Source organism: Oryzias melastigma, linkage group LG8 (genome assembly GCF_002922805.2).
Source record: "Oryzias melastigma strain HK-1 linkage group LG8, ASM292280v2, whole genome shotgun sequence".
NCBI classification, from domain to species: Eukaryota; Metazoa; Chordata; class Actinopteri; order Beloniformes; family Adrianichthyidae; genus Oryzias; species Oryzias melastigma.
Genome location: NC_050519.1, coordinates 3,077,728 through 3,099,682, shown reverse-complemented (window position 1 = coordinate 3,099,682; position 21,955 = coordinate 3,077,728). Strand labels below are relative to the sequence as shown.

At 41.6% G+C, this 21,955-nt stretch overlaps 1 protein-coding gene and 1 long non-coding RNA gene across 5 annotated transcripts in view; one reads left to right on the top strand and one right to left on the bottom strand.

Moving 5' to 3' along the window:
* The window catches only part of LOC112146925, an 83,161-nt gene that overhangs the window by 23,003 nt on the left and 38,203 nt on the right, over positions 1 to 21,955 (bottom strand). The gene's annotated exons all lie outside the window — the stretch shown is intronic.
* The window catches only part of syt3 (synaptotagmin III), a 61,772-nt gene continuing 42,569 nt past the window's right edge, over positions 2,753 to 21,955 (top strand). Inside the window, exons 1-3 of one of the 2 annotated variants that reach the window (XM_024272990.2) lie at positions 2,753 to 3,124; positions 11,773 to 12,062; positions 14,081 to 14,453. In XM_024272990.2, coding sequence (XP_024128758.1) covers positions 14,303 to 14,453 — 151 coding nt within the window. In that variant the 5' untranslated portion in view covers positions 2,753 to 3,124; positions 11,773 to 12,062; positions 14,081 to 14,302. Of the gene's footprint in view, positions 3,125 to 11,772; positions 12,073 to 14,080; positions 14,454 to 21,955 lie in introns of both variants that reach the window. The other variant, XM_024272989.2, reaches the window with a different exon arrangement.

The following is a 21,955-nucleotide window of genomic DNA, read 5'->3' as shown; positions in this document are numbered from 1 at the left end:
TCTGGAACTGGTGGTGTAGGTGTATTGGTGACAGAAATGTAAACAAGATAAGATCAGGGGAGAAGCAAAAATGCATCATTTGTTTCTAATATCATGAAAAAATACATTTAAGCGATAGAAAATACTAACTATAATATTAAGAAACACACTTTAGTTGATGCACATGATAAAATATTCTCTACCTGAACCTGTTTTAAGTCCATTCTCTGTATTTTAACGAATAACCGCTGCTGTATTCCTTCCTTCTGCTTGCAGGACTCGGTCCAGGCCTCCATGCTGCCTCTGCTGTGGCCCCATTAAGAGTTGTTTGGACTCACTCAAGGATTATGATTAATTCATCAGTGCTTTTAAAAATGAAGGTGCTCGCGTCTTTCTTGGCAAAAGTAGAAGAACCTTGAGACTAAAAATGGAGCAGAAGAAGAGATTGAAATTAAAGAAGCAAAGATGGCAGCTGGGCTTCTTGGAAAATCATTATGTTGACTTATGGTAGCAGGGCGCGCATACTAAAGGCCACGGGGTTCACTTATCTTATATAACTGTTGGCTCTGTCAGCATCAAGAGGAGCGGAAACCTTAAATGTGCAGAATGTCGCTCCTTCATGACAGACTTTTGTCTAATTGTGAGAATGTTTAATAAGAATTAACACTATAGCGATTCTCCTTTTGGCTGATTTATTATCTACTGAGGTTTTTTTTTAGGCTAATTTGGAGTTTAGCTAATACTTTAGAAACATGCTAACTTTTTTGGCTAGTTTAGTTTACTGATTAATTTTAGGCTATATTGGCGTTCAGCTAGTATTTAAGCAATGTGCTAGCTTCTTTGGATAATTTAATTAATTTTAGGGTATTTTGAAGTTTAGCTAGTATTTTAGTAATGTGCTAGCGCTGTTTATAATTTGCTATCTACTGAGGTCTTTCTATGCTCATTTGGAGTAAGCTAATATTTAGCAACATGCTAACATTTTTGGCTATTTTTCTTATCTACTGAGGTTATTTTAGGCTAATTTCGAGTTTAGCTAATACTTTAGAAACGTGCTAATTTTTTGGGGTAATTTAGTTTACTGATGAATTTTAGGCTATATTGGCATATAGCTAGCATTTAAGCAATGTGCTAGCTTCTTTGGGTAATTTTACTGGGTAATTTTATTGGGTAAATTTACTGATTAATTGCAGGGCATTTTGAAGTTTAGCTAGTATTTTAGTAATGCGCTAGCGCTGCTTATAATTTGCTATCTACTGAGGTCTTCCTATGCCCATTTGGAGTTTAGCTAATATTTAGCAACATGCTAACATTTTTGGCTATTTTTTAATCTACTGAGGTTTTTTTTTACTAATTTAGAGTTTAGCTAATATTTTAGCAACATGCTAACTTTTTTGGCTAATTTAGTTGACTGAGAAATTTTAGGCTATTTTGAAGTTTAGCTAGTATTATAGCAATGTGCTAGCTTTTTATATAATTTGGCATCTACTGACGTTTTTGTATGCTAATTTGGAGTTTAGCTAATATTTCGGCAACATGTTAACTTTTTTGGCTAATTTGTTACCTACTGAGGTTTTTACAGGCTAATTTAAAGTTCAGCTAATCTTTTAGCAACAGGCTAATGTTTTTGACTAATTTAGTTCACTGAGGAACTTTAGGCTATTTTGGAGTTTAGCTAGTATTCAAGCAACATGCTAGCTTTTTTAGCTAATTTGGCATCTACTGAATATTTTTATGCTAATTTGAAGTTGTTTTAGCAACATGCTAACGTTTTTGGCTAATTTGGCATCTACTGTGGTTATTATTGGTCAATTTAGCACTTAGCTTCTATCTTAGCAACAGGCTAATGTTTTTGACTAATTTAGATTAATAGGGAATTTTAGGCTAATTTGGAGTTTAGCTAGTTTTTAAGCAACGAGCTAGCTTTTTTGGCTAATTTGGAGTTTAGCTCATATTTAAGCAACGCGCTGAATACTTTTGCAAAATTGGCACGTATTGGGGATTTTTAAGCAAGTATATTAAACATTTTTCAGAAATTTAGGTCAACTTGAGCGCTCTTTTCCAGTCTTTTAGCAAATTTAATATGCAAACAGGTTTTGGATTTTCAGCAAATCTCTTCAGCAACTAAAGTAAATATTGTCACCGTTTTAAGTAAAAAGCTTCAGCATCTTCAGCTTCAGGTAATGCAGCTTTTCTAGTTACCTTTTGTTTTTGATTTGATCTCCAATGTGAGATCAATTTGTTCCTCGCTCTCCTGCTGCTAGGAAGGAAAGAAAAAATTCAATTTTCCATATTTGTTGGTTGATTCCCCTCATGCAACCTCGCAGAGAGCCCACTGAGGGACAATTCTTTAAAAGCCTGCAGGAACATAAAAATTGAATCACGGCGTCTCCCTCTAACCAGATCAGGGCCTCTGAAGGCTTCAGCTGCTCTTCTGGTTGAGGGTTTCCATGGTGAAGGAGCACGCGCCCAAACGAGCACAGACATGTCCTTCATTTATGACAGTGACCCCTCCATCCACGCCTGACATGAGGCTGCCTTGAAAATGGCCCACCAACACCCCACCAGCCCCCCGGGGACATCTGCAGGAGCATTATTATCTAATCACAGCTCTAATGAGACCAAACACCATCCAGGGCTTCCCAATCCACCCCTGCACCCTGCAGGCTCCTGGAGGCTGACTTCCGGGCCCCCACCCCACCAGCACCTCCCTCCCTGTCACCCCCCCCCCATGTACACGCCCCACATACATCAGTGAGTCTTTAGCAGCGGCCGGACTGTGCAGGCAGGGAGGAGAGGCAGAGTATTAGTATTCAGAGCACAGGGAGGGAAAGGAGGAGAGGCAGCGAGAGAGAGAGGGAGGAGCGAGCCGGAAAAACACGAGCAAAGGAGCAAAATAGAAGAAAAAGAGGAGCGGAGACGGGAGGTGACGGAGGGGAGGGAGATAGCATATTGTCCGTTTCTCCCTCTCAGTCTGCCATCCCGGCTGCGGGGTCGGTGCGTCTCGGGGAGGAGAGGGGGGAGCGGGGGAACGGCGCGGAATGCTCCTTTCCGAGCGTCGCATCTGACGGAGGAGCCTCGTGAAGCGGAGGAAGAGGAGAAGGGAGAAGAAGAGGAGGAGAAGGAGGACAGCGTTTGCTCGGAGGTAGGAGCCGTTCCGTTCTGCCACCAACACCATCCCTCCTTTTGATCGCTCTGAAAACGCATCCCTCCTTTTGATGAAAATGCTTCAACCTCACAGCGAGTGGCTGTTCTCCATCAATATTACATGCACCCCCCCTTCACCCCCCACCCCCCCTCCTGTGTGTTGCATTCTGCCATTCTGCTTCAGGATGTGGAGGCAGAGCGCGCGCCCGCGCAGCCGCGATCATGACAGCTCTGCTCACCTCCTTCAGTGGAAATGGTGGCAGGTAGAAGACGAACAGACCCTGCGGCGCGCACACACGAGACAGGTCGGCGTGCGTAAGACGTGCGTAATCCCCCCCACCACCACCTCCACCCACCATCAAAGCCACAGTTGCGCTCTGGTCCCACCAGAGAGGAGCCTCATAGAGCGGATACAGGTCTCTTTCTGGAGCAGCACCGACTGCCCACTTGTGTCCCACCTTATGGATAATTTAGACACTTGCAGCTCCAGAGGGGGGGGGCTGTGAGAGCCTCAGCAGCGCCCTTTCAAAGGTGATAGAAAAAGGTGACACACTGGAGGCTCAGTAGTACCCACCTTGTGTTATTTATTTCCTCACAAGGTGTCCAAGACCTATTATGAGACAGACTGATTTGGAAGCACCTCCAGGCTGCGGCGGCTCAGCAAAACCTATTACCTCCAGTCAATAACATTTATATCCCCGCGCTCAATCCCGGCCTCTTATGGCGCCGCCTCTGTCCCGGTGAAACATGGTGGACTAACCAAAGCCGGTGTTCTCTAAGCCCTCCCGCATCAATCTGTCACGCCGAACGAGGGCCAGAGGAGTGGGAAAAGGACCAGGTCGTGACCCCTGAGGATCGGTGATGAATGCTGGGTGATCTGAGGGTACGTCGATGATGCTGCCCGGCGGGGAGGAGCCAAAGACTGGGAGTGACACGCAGGAAACGCAGTTAACGGCAAAACGGACACAAATCATCATCTTTGAATCTATTATAAAAGTGTCTTTAATTACAATTTAGCAATATTTCTGAGCGTTTTCCGTTTCCTAAATCTTTAACATACTGTAACTTTTCAACCGATCAACGTCATTCCAGTAGATTGTGAAGGAGAAAAGCGGCGTACGCCGCTTTTCTCCTTCACAATCTACTGGAATGACGTCGATCGTGTTAAGAGATGAAAAATTACAGTAAATCAAAGAACATAAAAACTGGAGCTCCGGTGTTAAAGGAGGGCCAAAACATTTATTAAACGCACTACAAATAAAACTATAAAACTTCAAAAATGTAACTATAAATTAAAAAAACAGTAAAATAATTCCAGATTAAATCAACTTAAATCACTTCCAATATTTTACTCTCCATAAACATTTATTTTGTCAAAATTCTACAATTTAGAAACAAAAAAAACACTAAAATGTCTTTACTTTTATGTCATTTTATATGAAAAATTACACTTGTAAATATCCCAAAAAGATTTTGATATTCATAAAAGGCTGGAAATAAAAATAAAATGTGTGGTTTTTAGCAAAAACAAATCAAATCCTTCATTTTCTTTGATGTCTGTCCGTTTAACTCTTAGTTACTCTTAGTTTTTATTTGTTTATTTCTTTCTGTACAATGAGTGAGAGGGAGGGAGAGAATCGTGGCCATTTGTTTATCATCATTGTCATTTATATGATGTTCAATAAAGTTTAAATAAAAAGTGAAAAAAAGCCACTGAACTCTCAGCATTTGTAATCGTAGTGTTGCTTCAATACCAGTAGAAAAATAACATTGGGCCGTTATTACCAGTGACATAAAATCATCTGGGGGGGCCGGATATAATTACCCGGGGGGGCCAGATTCGGCCCCCGGGCCTCAACTTTGACACATGTTCAATAGATCTTTATAAGTTCCATAATAGAAGTGTTGCTTCAATATGTTACCAGCACAAGATAACATCGGGCCATTAATAACAATAATATAAAATAATTAGGAGGGCCGAATATAATTACCCGGAGGGCCGGATCCGGCCCCCGGGCCTTAACTTCAACAGATGATTGTAACTGATTTCTCAGCCTCTATAATCGTAGTGTTTCTTCAATATCCGTAGAAAAATAACATTGGGCCGATAATAACAGTGATATAAAAACATCTGGAGCGTCGAATATATTTACCCAGGGGGCCGAATTCGGCCCCCGGGCCTCAACTTTGACACATGTGCAATAGATCTTTATAACTGATCTCTCAGCTTCTATAATCATAGTGTCGCTTCAATATATTACCAGTAAAAATAACATCGGGCCGAGAATAACAATAAAATAAAATGATCTGGAGGGCCAAATATAATTACCTGGAGGGCCGGATCCGGCCCCTGGGCCTTGACTTCAACAGACGATTGTAATTGATCTCTCAGCCTCTATAATCGTAGTGTTGCTTCTATACATCACCAGTAAATAATGACATTGGGCCAATAATTACAATAAAGTAAAATACTTAGTAGGACCAAATATAATCATCTGGAGGGCCGGATCCGGCCCCCGGACCTTGACTTCAACAGATCGTTGTAACTGATCTCTCGGCCTCTATAATCGTAGTGTTTCTTCAATACATTAGCAGTAAAAAAATAACATCAGACCGTTAATAACAATAAAATAAAATCATCTGGGGGGCCGGATTCGGCCCCCGGGCCTCGACTTTGACACATGTGCAATAGATCTTTATATCTCAAGTACTACACTTCTAATAGAAGTGTTGCCTCAATATATTAACAATAAGTTTGTAAATGCAAAAAAAAAAGTTTTTCAAAGCAAATTAAAAATATTTTATTTGCAACACTTTAAATTTTGTTTGCAACTTAGACAATTTTAATGTCAAAACTGTGATTTTTGCTTCCAATATGGTGGCACAAAAATCCCTCCATAGCCCGCAATCTTCCTTCAACCAACATTGCATTTCTGTTCTACACGACGTACGAAAAGTAAAGCAAGAAACAGCCGAGCTGCTGGATGACCTCCATCGTGATGCTCGTCTAGTCGTCGCACTACAACGACACGCTAGCGGTCTGCAGCGGGAAAACAAACCGCTCAGTGGAAGTGAGGCTTATGAGCGGAAAGGCTAGCCAGTAACATCCCGTACTACTCCTCCCGTACCGGATCGCTCAGTGGAAACGAGGCTTTAGTGTTGAGTACGCCTGGCCCCACTTCCCGTCATCCATCCATCTTTCCCGATAGCTTACACCTAACCTGACAACAAAAATGGCGAGCAATATCGGAGCTATCCAGCTGTACAGCTTTGAGCAGGACGACTCAGGAAAACGAAGACGGATCTGTCGATTGTAGTTTGTACAGAACAACTACAACTGTTTGGTTTTGTTTGCTACCGATTTACGATTCAAGAGAAAAATGCAAAAACTCTCATTGGAGTGGGTCTTTAAGAACATCTGCAGGCCTTAAAAAAACAATCATAAGTCATAACACAAGGTTCAGTTAAATATGACTTCTAGGTACAGAAGAAAACAAAAGCGGGAGCACGGCAGCTGAAAGGACGGAGACAGGTTCACTCAGATCCGCCTCAAACATCCTGTTAAGTAAAACCAATGGATTAGCCTCCTTTTGTGTGCGGAAGCATTATGTTCTGACACAGAAAGGCGTCTGACTGTTTTCACTTCTCTAATTACGAAGGTGCTCATGCTCTCCCCTAAAAATAATTACCCATTTTAGCAGTAAACAGTCATTTTCCTGTCTCTGAGCTTCATAAAAGGAGTTGAGGTCAGCTGGAGGCGGCGGGAAGAGACGTGGATGAACAGCAAACGCAGATCTGATATGAAACATCCCTGATTGGGAGCTGAACTCACAAATTACGTTCAGGGAAAATCTTTTTTTTTTCAAGCTGTTGCCACAGTTGATAAAATTGATTCAATTGGCTGCAAACTAAATCTGTAGACGGCTCATATGAGATTTGTGTTATTCGATATGTTGACAGATGCAGAACGGGGCTGAAATCACAGAATGATCAACGGGGGTTTCAGGTGTTTCGAATGCAGCCGACTCAAATGCTTTTCTTAATCTTTGAATCTCAGGTGTGTCATCCTTCCTAAAGACACAGCGCAGGTTCATGTCATGCTCTCTAACATCATCCGACGTGCTGAGGAATCTTTTTCCTAAAAGTCCCACTCCAACTTTAGTTTTTTCAATTGTAAAATCATGTTTTTGTATCACGATTATGCCGTTTTTAGCCAAAATCCTTTAAAAAATTGTCTTTTTTTTAAAAATATATTTAATCCAGAGAAGCAAGAGTTCATTAGATTCACCTCTGAGTTGTGGGCAGGTCAGCTAATTTCCCGTCAGCCATTTGTTTACGCTCTTTCCTCTTTCCCTCTAGCTAATAGCACCTCACAAGCCCAAGCTAACATTAGCATAGAAAAAAACAAAAAACAAAAACAAAACGATGAGCAATATCAAAGCTATTCAGTTGTACAGTTTAGAGTTCAGATGAGGAAAATTAAGACGTTAATGGATCTATTTGTCTGCGAACATATAGATTCGAACTGTAGTGGAGCATGGAGACTGGCTATTTTCATCTGATCCAAAGTGATTTGAATAAAGAAATACTCTGTTTTATTCCTAAATTATTTTAAATATATTAAGGCTGCCACAATAGTTGACTAACCACTGATTATTTTTTTAATAAGTCGCACAAACAAAAAATGTCTAATCAAGAAAAAGAAAACCATATATAAGTGGCTTTAAGTCGCAATTTTGGAAGAAAAGTCTGACATTTCAGAACAAATCCGCCAAGACCAGCATAGCTAAAAAAAATAATAAACAAAACCACAATACTAATCTTTTGATCTGTATAAGAAAAATATCAAAATTTAAGAGGAAAACAGTCTGATTCTCTCCCATGTTTGTTTTGGACGACACTTCTTCTGCTGCTGTCAGTAGCAAATACTTCAGATGCAGCGCCCTCTAGTGGTCGTTAGAGGAAACAACTGCTAAAGGAGAACTGATGTTTACAGGGAAAATAACAAATATATGAGCTTATTTATGTCTAAAAAAATACACAGATAAGCCGCTCCTGAGTATTGACCAGTCGTGACCAATTCACTAATTGTAACTAATCAATCAATCGGGATCAATTGTGACCAATGGACTAATTGTGACTGATCAATTAATCGCGATTAGTCAACAAATTGCGACTATTCGACCAATCGTGACCAATTGACTAATCGTGACCAGTCAACCAATCGTGACTAATTGGCCAATTGTGGCTAATAGACCAATCATGACCAATCGACTAATCACGACTGATTGATTAATCATGACCACTCGACCAATTGCGATTAATCAACTAATCATAACTAATGGACCAATTGCAACTAATCGTCCAATCGTCGATTAGTCAACCAATCGTGGCTAATCGACAAATCATGACTAGTTGACCAATCGTGACTGATCGATTAATTGCGTTTAGTTGACCAATCGTACGTATTCGACTAATCGTGACTTGTCAACAAATCGCGACTGTCTGGCCAATCGTGGCTAATTGAGTAATCATGACCAATCGGGATCAATCGTGACCAATCGACCAATTGTGACTGATTGAATAATTGCGACTAGTCGACCAATCGTACCTATTCAACTAATCATGACTAGTCAACCAATCGCAGCTATTTGGCTAATTGTGGCTAATCGACTAATCGTGACTGAACAACCAATCATGACTAATAGGCCAATCACGGTCAGGCCAAATCCACCAATAATCAACCAATAGTAATTGACTAATTGCGGCCGCCCTCAAACATGTCCTCCAGTATGTGATAAATGTTCCAAGAACGCGTTAAAAACACCAAAGACAAGGTTTTAATTGGAGTGGGTCCTCAATCCATCACAGGTTCACTGTGAGGATGTCAGACGGGACGGATGTGAGTTACTGTCTGGTTCATTTATGAGCACAGATGATGGTGTGGGGGGGGGGTGTCCTTGGAAATGTTCTGTCCTTCTTTGAAGGGACGCGTCTGCTTCTTAACGGGACACAAACATTACTGTTTCTTCTGGTTCATCGGCTCAGCTGTTGAGTTTAAACAGCTTACAGAGCGGATGACCATAACCAGGCAGACAGTGTTGCTCAAGGGCGTCTGCCTAGGGTCAAACCTGCATCCTCATTTTAAAGCTCTCCGTTCCTTTTACTCCTTTTGCTTTAGATTTAACTCCCCCTCTCTACTTCTCGACTGGAGACTGATTTCCTCAGGCTCTCTTTCTGTTTTGTGATTGGACGGGCCTGATTCTTCACCGCCGTGACGTGATTAGACTTTGACCTTGTGCGCCGTCCTGTCTCCTCGGCTCAGCCGTGCTCTGACCTCTCCGGTCTGTGTTGTGGCGCGCTCTTCCTCTGAGAGCATCGATCCCGGCGGAGCAGCAGGAACGTGGCTTCAAAGTCTCCATCCTTTCCCAAATCATCCTCAAATATTAGGCTGGAAATCCTCAAACATGAGCTGGAGCGTCTTTTTCATCTTTCTTTGCTAATTCTCTTTAGTTTTCTGGGTTTTATTGAAATTCTTAGGTTGATTTTTGAGGATTTTGAATCAAATTATGGATGCGAGGACTCACTTTCCCCACGTTTTGGTGCAAACCTCAATTTTTGGGTCACGCTTTTGTTTCAGTTTAATAATGTATGTGTTATAAAATTCAGATAGAATTCAAAATTTAGATTGAATTGCAGCAGGAGATGTAGCACAGAATTTCTGCACCTAGGTGCTCTCATTAACCCTAGAGCACTATTGACGGGTGATTTTCACCAGAGCAGGAGTATTGGTGGATCATGACTCAGATCTCGTGGGTCTTAACCAAATCTTGTGGGCCTTGACCAAATCTCGTTAGTCGTGACTCAAATCTTGCGGGTCATGACTCAAATCTCGTGGGTTGTGACTCAAATCTCGTGGGCCTCAACCAAATCTCGTTAGTCGTGCAAAAAACCTCGTGACTCAAATCTCGTGGGCCTCAATCAAATCTCCTGGGTCGTGATTAAATGTTGTGAATCTTGACTCAAATCTCGTGGTTCACAACCAAATCTCGTCACTCAAATCCCATGGGTCTCGACCACATCTCGTGGGTCCCGATCAAATCTCGTGGGTCTTGATCAAATCTTGTGGGTCGCGACTTAAATCTCGTGGGTCTCGACCAAATCTCCTGGGTTGCGACCAAATTTTGTGAGTTATGACTCAAATCTCGTGGTTTGCAACTCAAATCTTGTGGCTCCAACCAAATCTCGTGGGTCTCGACCAAATCTCATGGCTCACAATCAAATCTCCTGGGTTGTGACCAAATTTCGTGGGTCATGACTCAAATCTCGTGGGTTGGAACTCTAATCTTGTGGCTCTCAACCAAATCTCATGGGTTTCGACCCAGAGCTGTGAGCTGTGACCTGCTGTAATGTGATAAAGCCTGACATAATAATACACTTTCAATTATTAATAGTGTTTTGTTTTTGCGAGAACAATCATCAACTAAAACTCTATAAATTGTTAACAAACTGATTGTCCAATGGGTGTGCTCCCAATTACTGAGGATTCTTCTCAGGTGTTTTCCTTGTGGTCACACCATGTCTCTGCCTATTTCAACTGCACCTGCAGCAATAAACGAGTGATAGTATGTTCTGACTGCAGACCGTGTCCCAGTGTGTTTTTGCTGCCCTGGTATGAAGCCCTGCTTAACATAAATAGAGGAATCTATACATAATGGACGAATATTTGGCTTGTAGAAATCTAATTTGTCTGGTAGACTTTGGATGTTACCGGCCATCCCGGCTAGGAACCAAAAAAAGTTCATTTAGAGCCCTACTGAGGACTTCCAGCAGCTTCTGATCAGTGCAAAACTTAGTTTGTGAAAATGTAAAAAAGGAATTAGAATCCCATCAAACTTGGAGAGTACTAAAACTCTATGTAGAAAGGTAGACATGTTCAGTCTTTATTTTTTGTTTTAAATCTAGCATTACAACGATCCAAAAGATGGAAAAACATGCTGCTGGATAGTTCTATCCCAGAATCCGTTCCTGAAAAAGGAGGTCAGAGCAGAAAAGTAGAAACTGAGTAGAAGCCCTTCTAGTTTGGGACTTTATTGGGAGTGAAATGTGTCAGTGGCTAATGCGGTGATTGACTGAAAGCTGGAAGACAGATGGATTCATAAGGAGCACTTTACAAGTGGGGGGGTGCCACTCAGCGCTCCCAGACTGACAGTGACATCTCCCAGAAAAACATACGTCAGATGATCAATAGTCCTGAAGTGGCGGCTTGGTCGAGACCCGGGTCGTCCGCTGAGCGAGGACGGATCAGCTGAGAGGGAAATGGAGGGATTGATTCTCTGGATTTTTTCCCTCTTTTACAAGTTTGAGAGATCTGTTTTACCAGACAGGAGTTTGCCGACATTCCCCTCAGTCAGAGCCCCCCGAGACCCGCAGAGCGTGAGAAACCGGAATTTGGGCATTGACCTGTTTTTGTTTTGACAGAATGGGATCAAAAATAAAGGAAGCAAGCTGGAGAAAAGTGTAGAAACCACTCTTTGTGCATCACTCTGGTGTTGCGAGTCTTCTGTAATCGCCGCCACATTTCATGCATTGCTGTTCGTGCAACTTTTTCTAATAATCAATTTTCTCTGTGCTTTGTTTTTCCAGGTGATGCTGGAGAGCTTTGATGAAGAATCTTCACAACCTCTTCCTTCCAGCCGAAGCTAAATGAGTCACAGCTCCGCTTGTGGTGAAGCGAGGGAGAAAAACACTCATCTGCAGGCATCCATTTATGATCTTGGAACTATTAGGAAAATAACAAGCTGAAGGTTTATGCATGCACTGCAGGGAGAGCACCCTGTTTCCCGGCCAAATCCATTTGCAAAGAAAATATCTCACGCGGAGTGACTCGGCCCTGGCTCGCACGTTCAGCACGATGCAGATCCTCAACAGTTGAGGTCAGCAGAGGTAAACAAAACTACCTGACATTTTCCCAGCTTGCAATAAGCTTTAATTAGAGTGTTTCTGTTAGTGCAGCCTCACTTGTTGGCTGGCGCGCACGAGAGACACAAACTGAAGGGAGACGAAGCGTTTGGCTGTTAATCTTACCCTCTAACTGTTCCCGGTTTGAACGTGCACTTAGGAACGAGGCCCACGGATCAATAACCCTCAATAATCTTCTAACATATCTAAATCGCTGTGTAAATTCAATGCAGCATGTTCTGGTATAATGCATCCTGCAAAATGATCGGCTCACTTCATGTTGGGCTGGGAAATTAAGTGTCCAGAGGGTTGAGTAAAAAAAGTGCATTTATTTAAATATTTTCATGAATGTTTCACTTGGGATTTAATGGATTATAATCTCAAGGATGAGTTCTGATTCTGATTTTTGGACAAAATACTGCTCTGAATCTGCTGAAAAAGCGACATTTTTCCTGTCCAAAGAGACGTCCACAACACTAGGCTGGCTTTGATATTGTTTGTTTTCAGATGAATATTTTATGCCAAATTCAAAAACACAGAAAGGAAGGATTCTCAGGCCTGTAGTCACGACAGAAGCCTCTCTTTGAATCAGTCAAATACTTTTCAGTGCAGAAAAAATGGTTTCCATGATCATTTCTGGTTATAAGGAACCAGAATTTGTCTCATTTAAATATAATTTTAGTCACTTTGAGTGTTTAAACCAGAGTTTGTTTAGTTGTTGTAATAGTTGCACAACTGTCTTTTAAAGTTAAAATCAGGATAAAATCTTAATTTAGGGATTTTAAAGCTAAATAATTGGCAATTTTGTATAAAGACTGTTTGAGAAAATATATCTGATTCATAAAAGCATTAATGTCTGTCCCATTCTGATCATCTTTGGATCAATTTTATTCTGATTTTATTGTTTTTAGCCAAAATCTAAAAATCTTTGTTGATTTCTTGGACATAGTTTCTGCAGAGCAGCATGAGTTCATTAGAAATTAGGGCTGGGGATTGATAATAATCTCCAGAATTGATTTGATTCAGAATTTCTTCTTTTTAAAAATTTTTTTTGATCCACTCAATTCAATTTTAATCAATTCAAATTACACGGTTTACATTTTTAGACATATTTGTTTAGAAATACATTTATAATCGACTTTAAGTTTTAAATATATTTATATTGATCTGATGTAGCTCACATACTGTAATTTTTTTAGTGAAATAATGAGATTGTTAATAGCATACAGTGTTACAAAAACGTTCAGATCAATAACTAGTTCTGTCTCTCCTGGAGGACGTTTCAGTTTGACCACTAGGTGGCGATCGTGCTTTAGCATTACTCCTTATTCCAGAAGAAGAAGAAAGTATGAGGAAAAATTGGGTTTTAAAACCACAAATAGTTACTTTAAACAATATTTCCTTAAAAGAGTTTTTAAAGATGTTGGTTTAGTCAGCAATGTATGTTTAGGTCGACTGAGCGTTAGCATTAGCCGTCCTATGGGAAATTTCATTAAACGTTAGCATCAAGCTAATGGACTTTAACATTATATTGTTATGAAACGATGATTGATCTATTAAGCTTAGACTGATTTAATAAATAAAGTTCTTTTAGAAATTCACTTCTGAGTTGTGGCTGGGACTAAGCAACCCCGCCCCCTTTCCCTTCCCCATTGCTGAGAGCTCAGAGCAGGGAGTATTTTGCACCGTTTTCTTCTGTGTGAGTCTTTAAACTGAAGTTGTTCTGCTTTGTTGCTAAAATTTTTGTTAAATTTGACTTTTGTGATCCGTGATGATCTATTGTATCACATATGGAGAGATTTTTGATGTTGGTTGTTTGAAAAAATACAGAAAAATCTGATTTATAGCAGTTTTCTGCCCTTACCCCCCCAGTGTACCACAGACAGGGGGGGGGGGCATTGCAGGCTGATGTTTTATTTCCACTTAATGCCTAATGTGACCAATCTGCCAACCTTAGCTCTTATTTTCAGCTTTCTCTCTTCTTCTCTTTCAGTGAAAGTGAGTTGACGGACATGTCAGTCAGGTCTCTGTGATCCAGACCAGGACTTCCACAAGCTTCCCCCGCCACCAGCCGCCTCCTATTCCCACTTCAAGACTTGTTAAAAGGTGGATGGGCCAGCAAAGCTCTTCTCCAGGTGCGGTCCGATAGGTGAGGGCGGCGTGGGCTGCGCTGTCATTGGCCGACTGCTGGCGAGAGTGCGATGCCGATTGGAGCATGTCGGGGGACTGGGAAGAAGACCTGTGCAAGAGGGCGCTGATGTTTGTGGAGGAGGTGTGCAGCAACTTCCCGAAGGATGACAGCCACAACGAACGCTGCGACGAGTTCAGGTACCTGCTGAGAAGTCCCATCGGTCGGCTGGACTCAGGTGAGTGCAGCTTTTATCTGACAAAGAATGTTTCTGTGTATAAAAGCTCTCAATTTAGAATAATAAAAAATCACCCACAAAGCCACAGTCATACAAAGGAAGCAGAAATATCACAGAAAATAAAGTATAAACAGCTAAAAGGGTTGCCATGTCAGAAAATCTGGTGTCAAAAACAAGCAAATGTCTCATGCTCACATGCAGCATCCGTTTCACCCCTCAGATGTGAAAACACAAAAAGTTTTTTGGCCCCTCCTCAGCTGTAGCATGGTAAACGTTTGCACTCCGACTCTTCAGGAACCTCCTGCCAACGCTGTCAGTGAGATGTTGGCACAGTGACGACATGTGAGGAAGAAGCAGTGCAGCCGCCGTGAAGGGCTGTAGCATCTGTTCATCCAAATGTCTTTAGAGAAAAAACGGAGGAGAACGGGCCCACGTCGCGCTGCGTTGTTGTTCACTGAGATTATTCAGCAGCTGCTGGGCTGTGTTTTACCTCCACAAAGAACTCAGACAGTCCCAGCAGCCTTAAAAAGGGAGGAATTAGTGAGTCGCTTTAGAAATCCAACACACATTTGCATCACAGGACCTCCTGCTGGTGTTCTGGGTGGAGCATGATAGTAGGACCACATTCCTGCCGGTGAATTTTAGAATTCATTTTCAGATTTTCTTATTTGTTTTTTACATTTTTAAAGGGGCCCGACCATAAAAATTCTACTTTTTGAGGTTTTAAATATATTTTCCTGTTCATTCATTTTTGATCTCTTCATGCATTTCAGAGTAATCCTCTAAAATCCTGCACTGTCTGCAGGAGCCCCTCCCATACCCACGAAAACGAGCGGGTCCTCACGTGCTGATGTCACAGAGTGAGCCCGCCCCTTTCAGGAAGAGTCTGCTCTGACAGCTCCGCCCCCAGTCTAACACTAAGACTAAATTTCTCCACTGAGCTGGTGATAATCAGCAAAAAACTTTCATTATAGACGCAGAATATCGTATATCTTCCATTTGTGTCCTGTCGTCAATAAATTAGAGGCGGGGCCACACTCAGCAGCAGGCGGAGCCTCAGGAATCGAGTCGTTTTACTTCCGGGTAGGAAAAAAAACTCAAAAAACAACTAATATTTCCTAAATAATTTGTCTTTTTAGTGTTCCAAATGTAATATATGATCATATATATGGATAAAGTTCACTTTAACAAGGATTATTCTCTCATGTCAGCTGATCTGTTCTCCTGGAGGTCCAGTCAGGCTTTGGACACAGCATGAGAGCTGGCCAGTTTTAGTTGCTTTTATTAGTGTTATTATTAAGTATGTGACTCATTTTATAATTTATATTTTACTGTTTAAGCTTTTAGCTGCTGCTTTCGATGTTTAGTTTCTGATTTCAAAATTTTTGTCTATTTTTCAGCAGAAACAAAAGCAAAAATATAAAAAGAACTCTTAAAATGTGATTTCTTTTTTTTATGTTTGACAGAAACTCAAATAACTTATTTTCAAAATAAAAGATGCTCTGTACCAAACAGGATCATCTCAGTACAGCTAGTAACCAATGTTGTGCAACATAAGATAATATCTACTTTTAACTCATAAAAGATCAAAGTTTTTATTAAAGTTTTGATTTGTATATAAAATCTGTGTATTCTGTAGGTAGAGTTGCGCAAACAAGACGTCTTCAGGTCAACAGGGATGTAAAAACCTACACAGTTTATCATCTATGTGCACCAATTTATACATTTAACTTTAATCTAAATTAAATACATTCTAATTAAGTAAACCTTACTTTAAGAAATTGCTCTTATTTTTCTTTTATTTATTTATTTTTTGTTATTTTTCCCTCTTTGCCCTCAGTAGTCTTACACTGCTGGGTTTTGTTATTTTAGTTTGGAGTTGGTAGTCTTAGTTTGTGGGCTTTGTTTATTTGTTTTCTTTAGGTAGTTTTGGTTTGGAGGAGCTGCTGACTCAGATGGTCCACATGCTGGGTCAGCCGTCTCCGTGACTTATTTCATGTTTGGAGAGATAAAAGATCCACATGTGGATCTGGAGCTGCAGGTGTAAGCCCTTTAAATATTTTAGCAAATAGTTAAATAATTAAAATCCAAATATTTTCCATTTAGAAAGAGCATCTCCTCCTGATGTTAGCAGACTGAAAAAACGAAAAAAAAAAAGCGATACAGATAATTATCCTTAAAAAAAAGCTGAAAACTTGATTGAAAATCTTCCTGTTTGTTTTGCTGCGTGTTGTTGTTGAAGTTCAACACTGAAACAATAATTTGATCAGCAGCGTCGGGCAGATTTGAAGAGGGAGTCTAGTGTTTGGCTGTCAGAGGTGCTCCGCTCTCCGAACAACAAAGCATGAAATATTCATGCGTCAGATTGAAGCGGCTACAAGTCGTGTCATTTACTTTATGATACCCAGAAGAAACTGCGAGTCCGAGTTAAATACACGGACAAACACGTATTACCAATCCAAACAGGTGCATCGGGTAAACTGTTGACTCGTGTTCCCGGGGGGAACGCCGGTTAGCGTGAATCCGCGGCTCAGGGTCGATTAGCCTGGATTGTCTGGGGATTGGGACGACTCTGTGAGGAAATGTCACGCTTTGGTTTTAGGCGTTGTCCCCCCCCCACGTCCCACCCCAGCTGTGATTTTTCCAATGGAAAAGCGGGATCCCTCAGAGGGCCGGGACTGCCGAAAGCTGTCAGCGAAAGGCTTGTGTAAGCAGCGGAGAAGCGTTTGATGTGGAGAACGCACGACTCCCAGCGCGGCTGCATCAGCGGCTGATTGACGGGGAGTCTCGCCGCTCTTCAGAGGGCCCTCCACCCAACCGCCTGCTGACTCGCCTCTTATGCATTAGTGATGGATCATTGGCGGGATCGGGGAGACCGCCCTAAACAGAGACGATGGAGGCGAGGGGTCGGTCCTCGTCACCGTTTGAGAGTCGTATCGGTGGATCCAGCGACGATCTCCTCGTCTGCTTCCCTTTTTCTCCTACAGATCAATGCAGGCTCCTGCCCTCCTCAGGTTCTGCTACAAATCTTCCTGCCCCCCCAGTTCCTCCTCTCTCCATCATTGTCTGTTTGGTTTCTACTTTCTCAGCCCCCCCCCCTCGGTGGAACTGACCCAGTAAGCTCATGTGTCTGTTTCCTCTTCTGTTTATCTCAACCTTGAAGTCTATTCCTCTCGGAGTGTCTTTTTTTTTCACTTCGCTGCTTTTATTCTTATTTCCTCTTTTTCTTTCCTTCTCTTCCTTGTTCTCCGCCGAGACAGATCGATGCCCCTCCCACCTCCACGGCCTCGCCGTCATATTTTTTTGAACAAGTGCTGATTAATGACACACACACAGCGATGAATAATTCAACAAAAGAAAAACAAGGAAGTGGAGGGAAGGGAAGGTAGCGGGTGACAGGCAGATGCTGAGGAGAGGCAGGCGGCGTGCGGGAAGGGAATGACGGCGAGGGAGGATTACACAGAGAGAACCAAACTGAAGGATCTTGATTTGCTCTCACTCTGTTATCTGGAGGTATTTAGCTGTTCTAAGGGTTCAGAATTTAAAGCCTCCCTCTGATGAAAATCTTGTATACCGTATTTTCTGGAGTATGAATATAATGAAGAAGAAGAAAACCGCGTATAAGTCGCACTTTGGGAGAAAAGTCTGACGTTTTAGAACAAATCTGCCAAGGATGGCATAGCTAAAAAAAATAATAAAAATAAATAAATACAATAATACAACAAGTCCCTCCTAAGTATAAGTCGCACCCTTGGCTAAACTATAAAAAATACTGCGAGTTACACTCAGGAAAATACAGTATGTGTGGCATTTTTTTAAAGAGAACAAATGTAATTCAAAATCATTTTGCATTTCCGAGTATTTCTCCTTTTAAATCTCTATTAATCAAACTCTGTTTGAATGAATGATCTTCTTTACGTCACAACATGCCTCATCTGTTCCTAGTGTCTAGTTCAGGTTCTGGAGAAGAGAAGATGGTATCTTCACCTTGACTGCAGTCAAATGAGCCGCCGTTCACATTTCTGTGGTCAAATCCGCCGTCACTGGGATTGGGCGCCAATTGGGCTTTATTCGGTTCCGGTGCCAAAGCCATTCTTTGGTTTGGTTCCTAATCGGTGCCAATTTTGGTACTTCGGTAACAAAAATAATCATATACATCTTTCCAGATCAACACATTTTCATTCCCAAGTCAAATATTAACGCATAGTTAAGACCTCTGAGTCAAAAACTGACGTTTTGGGTGTCGCCGTTTTTTGACCTGCTGGCTGTTCCCATTATAAATAGGAGCTCCACAAACTAGTGCCCCGCCACTCTTTCACAGCGCTGTGAATTTACTGCTCGCCGCCTGTCAAACACCTGAGCTAGACGCCGCGGCTGAGGGGTTATCGAGGCTTCTATCTCACTCAGGGGTGTGTATGGACGACAGCCGCTTCCACTGTGTTTCTGTGTCTCTGTGACTGAGTTTTAACCCGCTTTAACCTGAGAGGGGTGTAAAGTTAGGGCCCCTTTATTATTATTGTCTTAACAAAAATAAGAAAAACATCCCGGTTCAGGAGACCCGAGCAGGCTGCTCCTGGTCCCCACAGCGGCTGTCTGTCTGCCGGCGTATTGAGCTAATCTGGTTGCAGCCAGAGAACCGCCGCGCTGCGACAAGACAAAAATGCTTGTACTAGAGAAAAAATGAACATACTTTCCATCAAACTCATTTTGACAGCTGACCTTTGACCCTACACCATGATTTTGTATACGTTTTAGAGAAAATGTATACAAAGCCATCTGTCACCAAATGAGTTTGATTGATGGTGTCGGGTCAAAGGTCACCTGTCAAAACGAGTTTGATTGAAAGTATATTCCTCTTCTCTCTAGTAGCGGTTGAGGATTTAGGCTAGCGAGACACAGCTATCATAATCAGGGGCGGAGCTGCTCAGCTTCAAAAGCCACGCCCCCTCAGAGGAGATTTTGGAAACAGGTTTCAGATCAACATGAAAAATGGCTTTTTAAGACAATCAAGTTGAGGGATTTTGGTTAAAAACTTCAAAATCATAATTAAAAAACTAATGGGAACATTTTTTTAAATAAAAAATGTCAAGGAGAACGGGGTTAATAAAAGAAAACATGCTCTCTGACGGTGACAGAGTGGCACTCTGAGCGGCGCCGACGGCCGCCCGACCGGCCTGCACACTGGAAGGATTTTCAATTTGTGGCCTTGTGGTCTGGAAGCAACCCAAGAGGGCAAAAGGCACAAATTTCACTTCAGCGCTTTACCGGAGAACAAGAGAACACAGCCTGCAAAATCTGCACATGGAATCGTAACAAGTGTTCTTGGTCTACTTACAAGCCATGAATATTTATGCTCTGGGACTAAATCCAATGTGGGCTCTGATTGGTCCTTTCTGCCATCACACCAAGAGAGGCTATTTATAAGAAGGACTTCAAATGGTCCAGGATAATAATAAATATTCATTGTATATTTAGTCTATTTGTCTATAAATATTCATGCAGTATTTATAAGGGCTGTGGAGTTGCGGAGCGCGTCAGCTTTCCTTCATCTCTGCTTCCCTCTAACAGGAGCTGTCCAGCGTTCTGGTGCTGAAACTGCGCTTTTCTTTTATTCTGAGCACTTTTTCATTTGGATGAGTCACTCTCCCCCCCTCCCTGGCTGCCACACACCCCTTTTTCTTCACCAACACAACGCCATACAGAGGATTCTTCTAATTGTTTGCCTTGTTACTTCCTGTGGAACCTCCATCCATTCAGACGTGAGCAGGTTCCTTCTCCTTCTCCGTCATGTGATTTCGCTTTAAGTGGGCGTCTGGTTGTTCTCCGCGCTGGGGTTTACTGCTGACTTGTTTGGCATAAGCATAATGTGTTAATGCACGGATGCCAGACGCATACAGATGAGGCTGTCATGCTGGTGGCAAAAAAAAACAATTGTGATGACACTGTAGATCTGTCAGGCAGAGAGCTGGATGGAGGATTTTTATTTATTTATTTTCATTCAGGCATATGTGGATTCGAAACTGTAAATCCGTCTTCTTTCTTTATTTTTGACGCTGTTTTCACACATTTATACGCTTTGACTAGTGCGATCCGTTCACGTCTTGGCATTCAAACTCGTCTGGTATTTAAATTCATGACAACATGCTGGCAAACTAAAGATCTGCTTTAGCCGGAGCTACTACAGATCGCAATTAATAGATGACAAAAGGTTTACGTTGCTTTTAAAACAAGATCAAGTCATTTATATTTACTTGTGCAACTAGTTTTTCTTGCACCATAAAAGCAGAATGCTCCGACTGTCGTTAAAGGCTGATAGAGACGGAGACAGTGCAGGAATCGTTGCACAGGCTGCCACTTCCGCTCATTATTCCTATTATTGCTGTGGTGGTTTTTTTATTACTTAGGGAATGTTGGCAGTCGTGGACTACAGCTCCTCGGGCCCTGTTGCTAAAGTGCACTTGTTTTTTTGGGAGGACTCCAACATCAGCATTTAACCCGTCTAAACAAGAATAAATTGCATGTTTGTTCTCCTGTGGCGGAACCTCAGTCAGTGAGATGAATCCAAATATGACGATTTCTGGAGATAAAATACTTTAAAGATATAATTATCTTCAGAAAACATATCGTGTAATCTGTTTTCAAAGAAGTGGTTTTTTTTAGTAATATTTTTTTTCTTTTTTTTGCCAAAATAAAAAAAAAGTTGTCATTTTTCGAGGACATAGTTTCGGCAGGAGTTCATTAGAAATTCAACTCTGTGTTGTGGGAGAAGAAAATCAAGACGTTCATGAATGTATTTGTCCACAAGTTGTGGCCCAACTAGTACATTTTCTACTACATAAATAATTAAGAATGTAACAATTCTTTGTGAATCGGTAAAAAAACGATTCAAGCTCGTCAACATGTTCATCGATCCAGAAAATTAAAAAATCGCTTTTTTGAAATGCAGAGCAGATGACATTTCTTCATGCAGGCTCGCTGTGAGTGGACTACCTCCGTGTTCTTCATCTCCGCCTCTCTTCTCGCCGCTCCTTCGATATAAAAGTTTCACATAAGTCAGTCCCTCCAGGATTTCGCGATTTTGCGATCACAACTATCAACGCAAATTCAAACAAACCTGAGATTTGTTCCTCACTTCCTGCAATGTTACATTTTCCTTCAACTTTGACCAATTTACTGCAACAGCAGTGCTCTTTTCTGTTAACTCTCTTTAGCTCTCTGTCTGTTTTTCTCGACAACGTGAATGGTCATTTGCGCTGAGCGGGTGGAAAACGCTCCGTCACATGGAGCACAACATGAACGTAGTATGAAAGAATTTGTCCAAATTCTAGGAATTTGGAAAAAAACACATTTTCGAAATGACACAGTTTCCATTAAATCATAATTTCGCAAGAAAGCACGAACCAACTCACGCGATAAGTCATTAAAAACACAGTATTTTTTCTTTTGATTCACTAAACATGGCACATTTTGGTGACGTCACTACTTCTTGCTGAGTCTTTTGT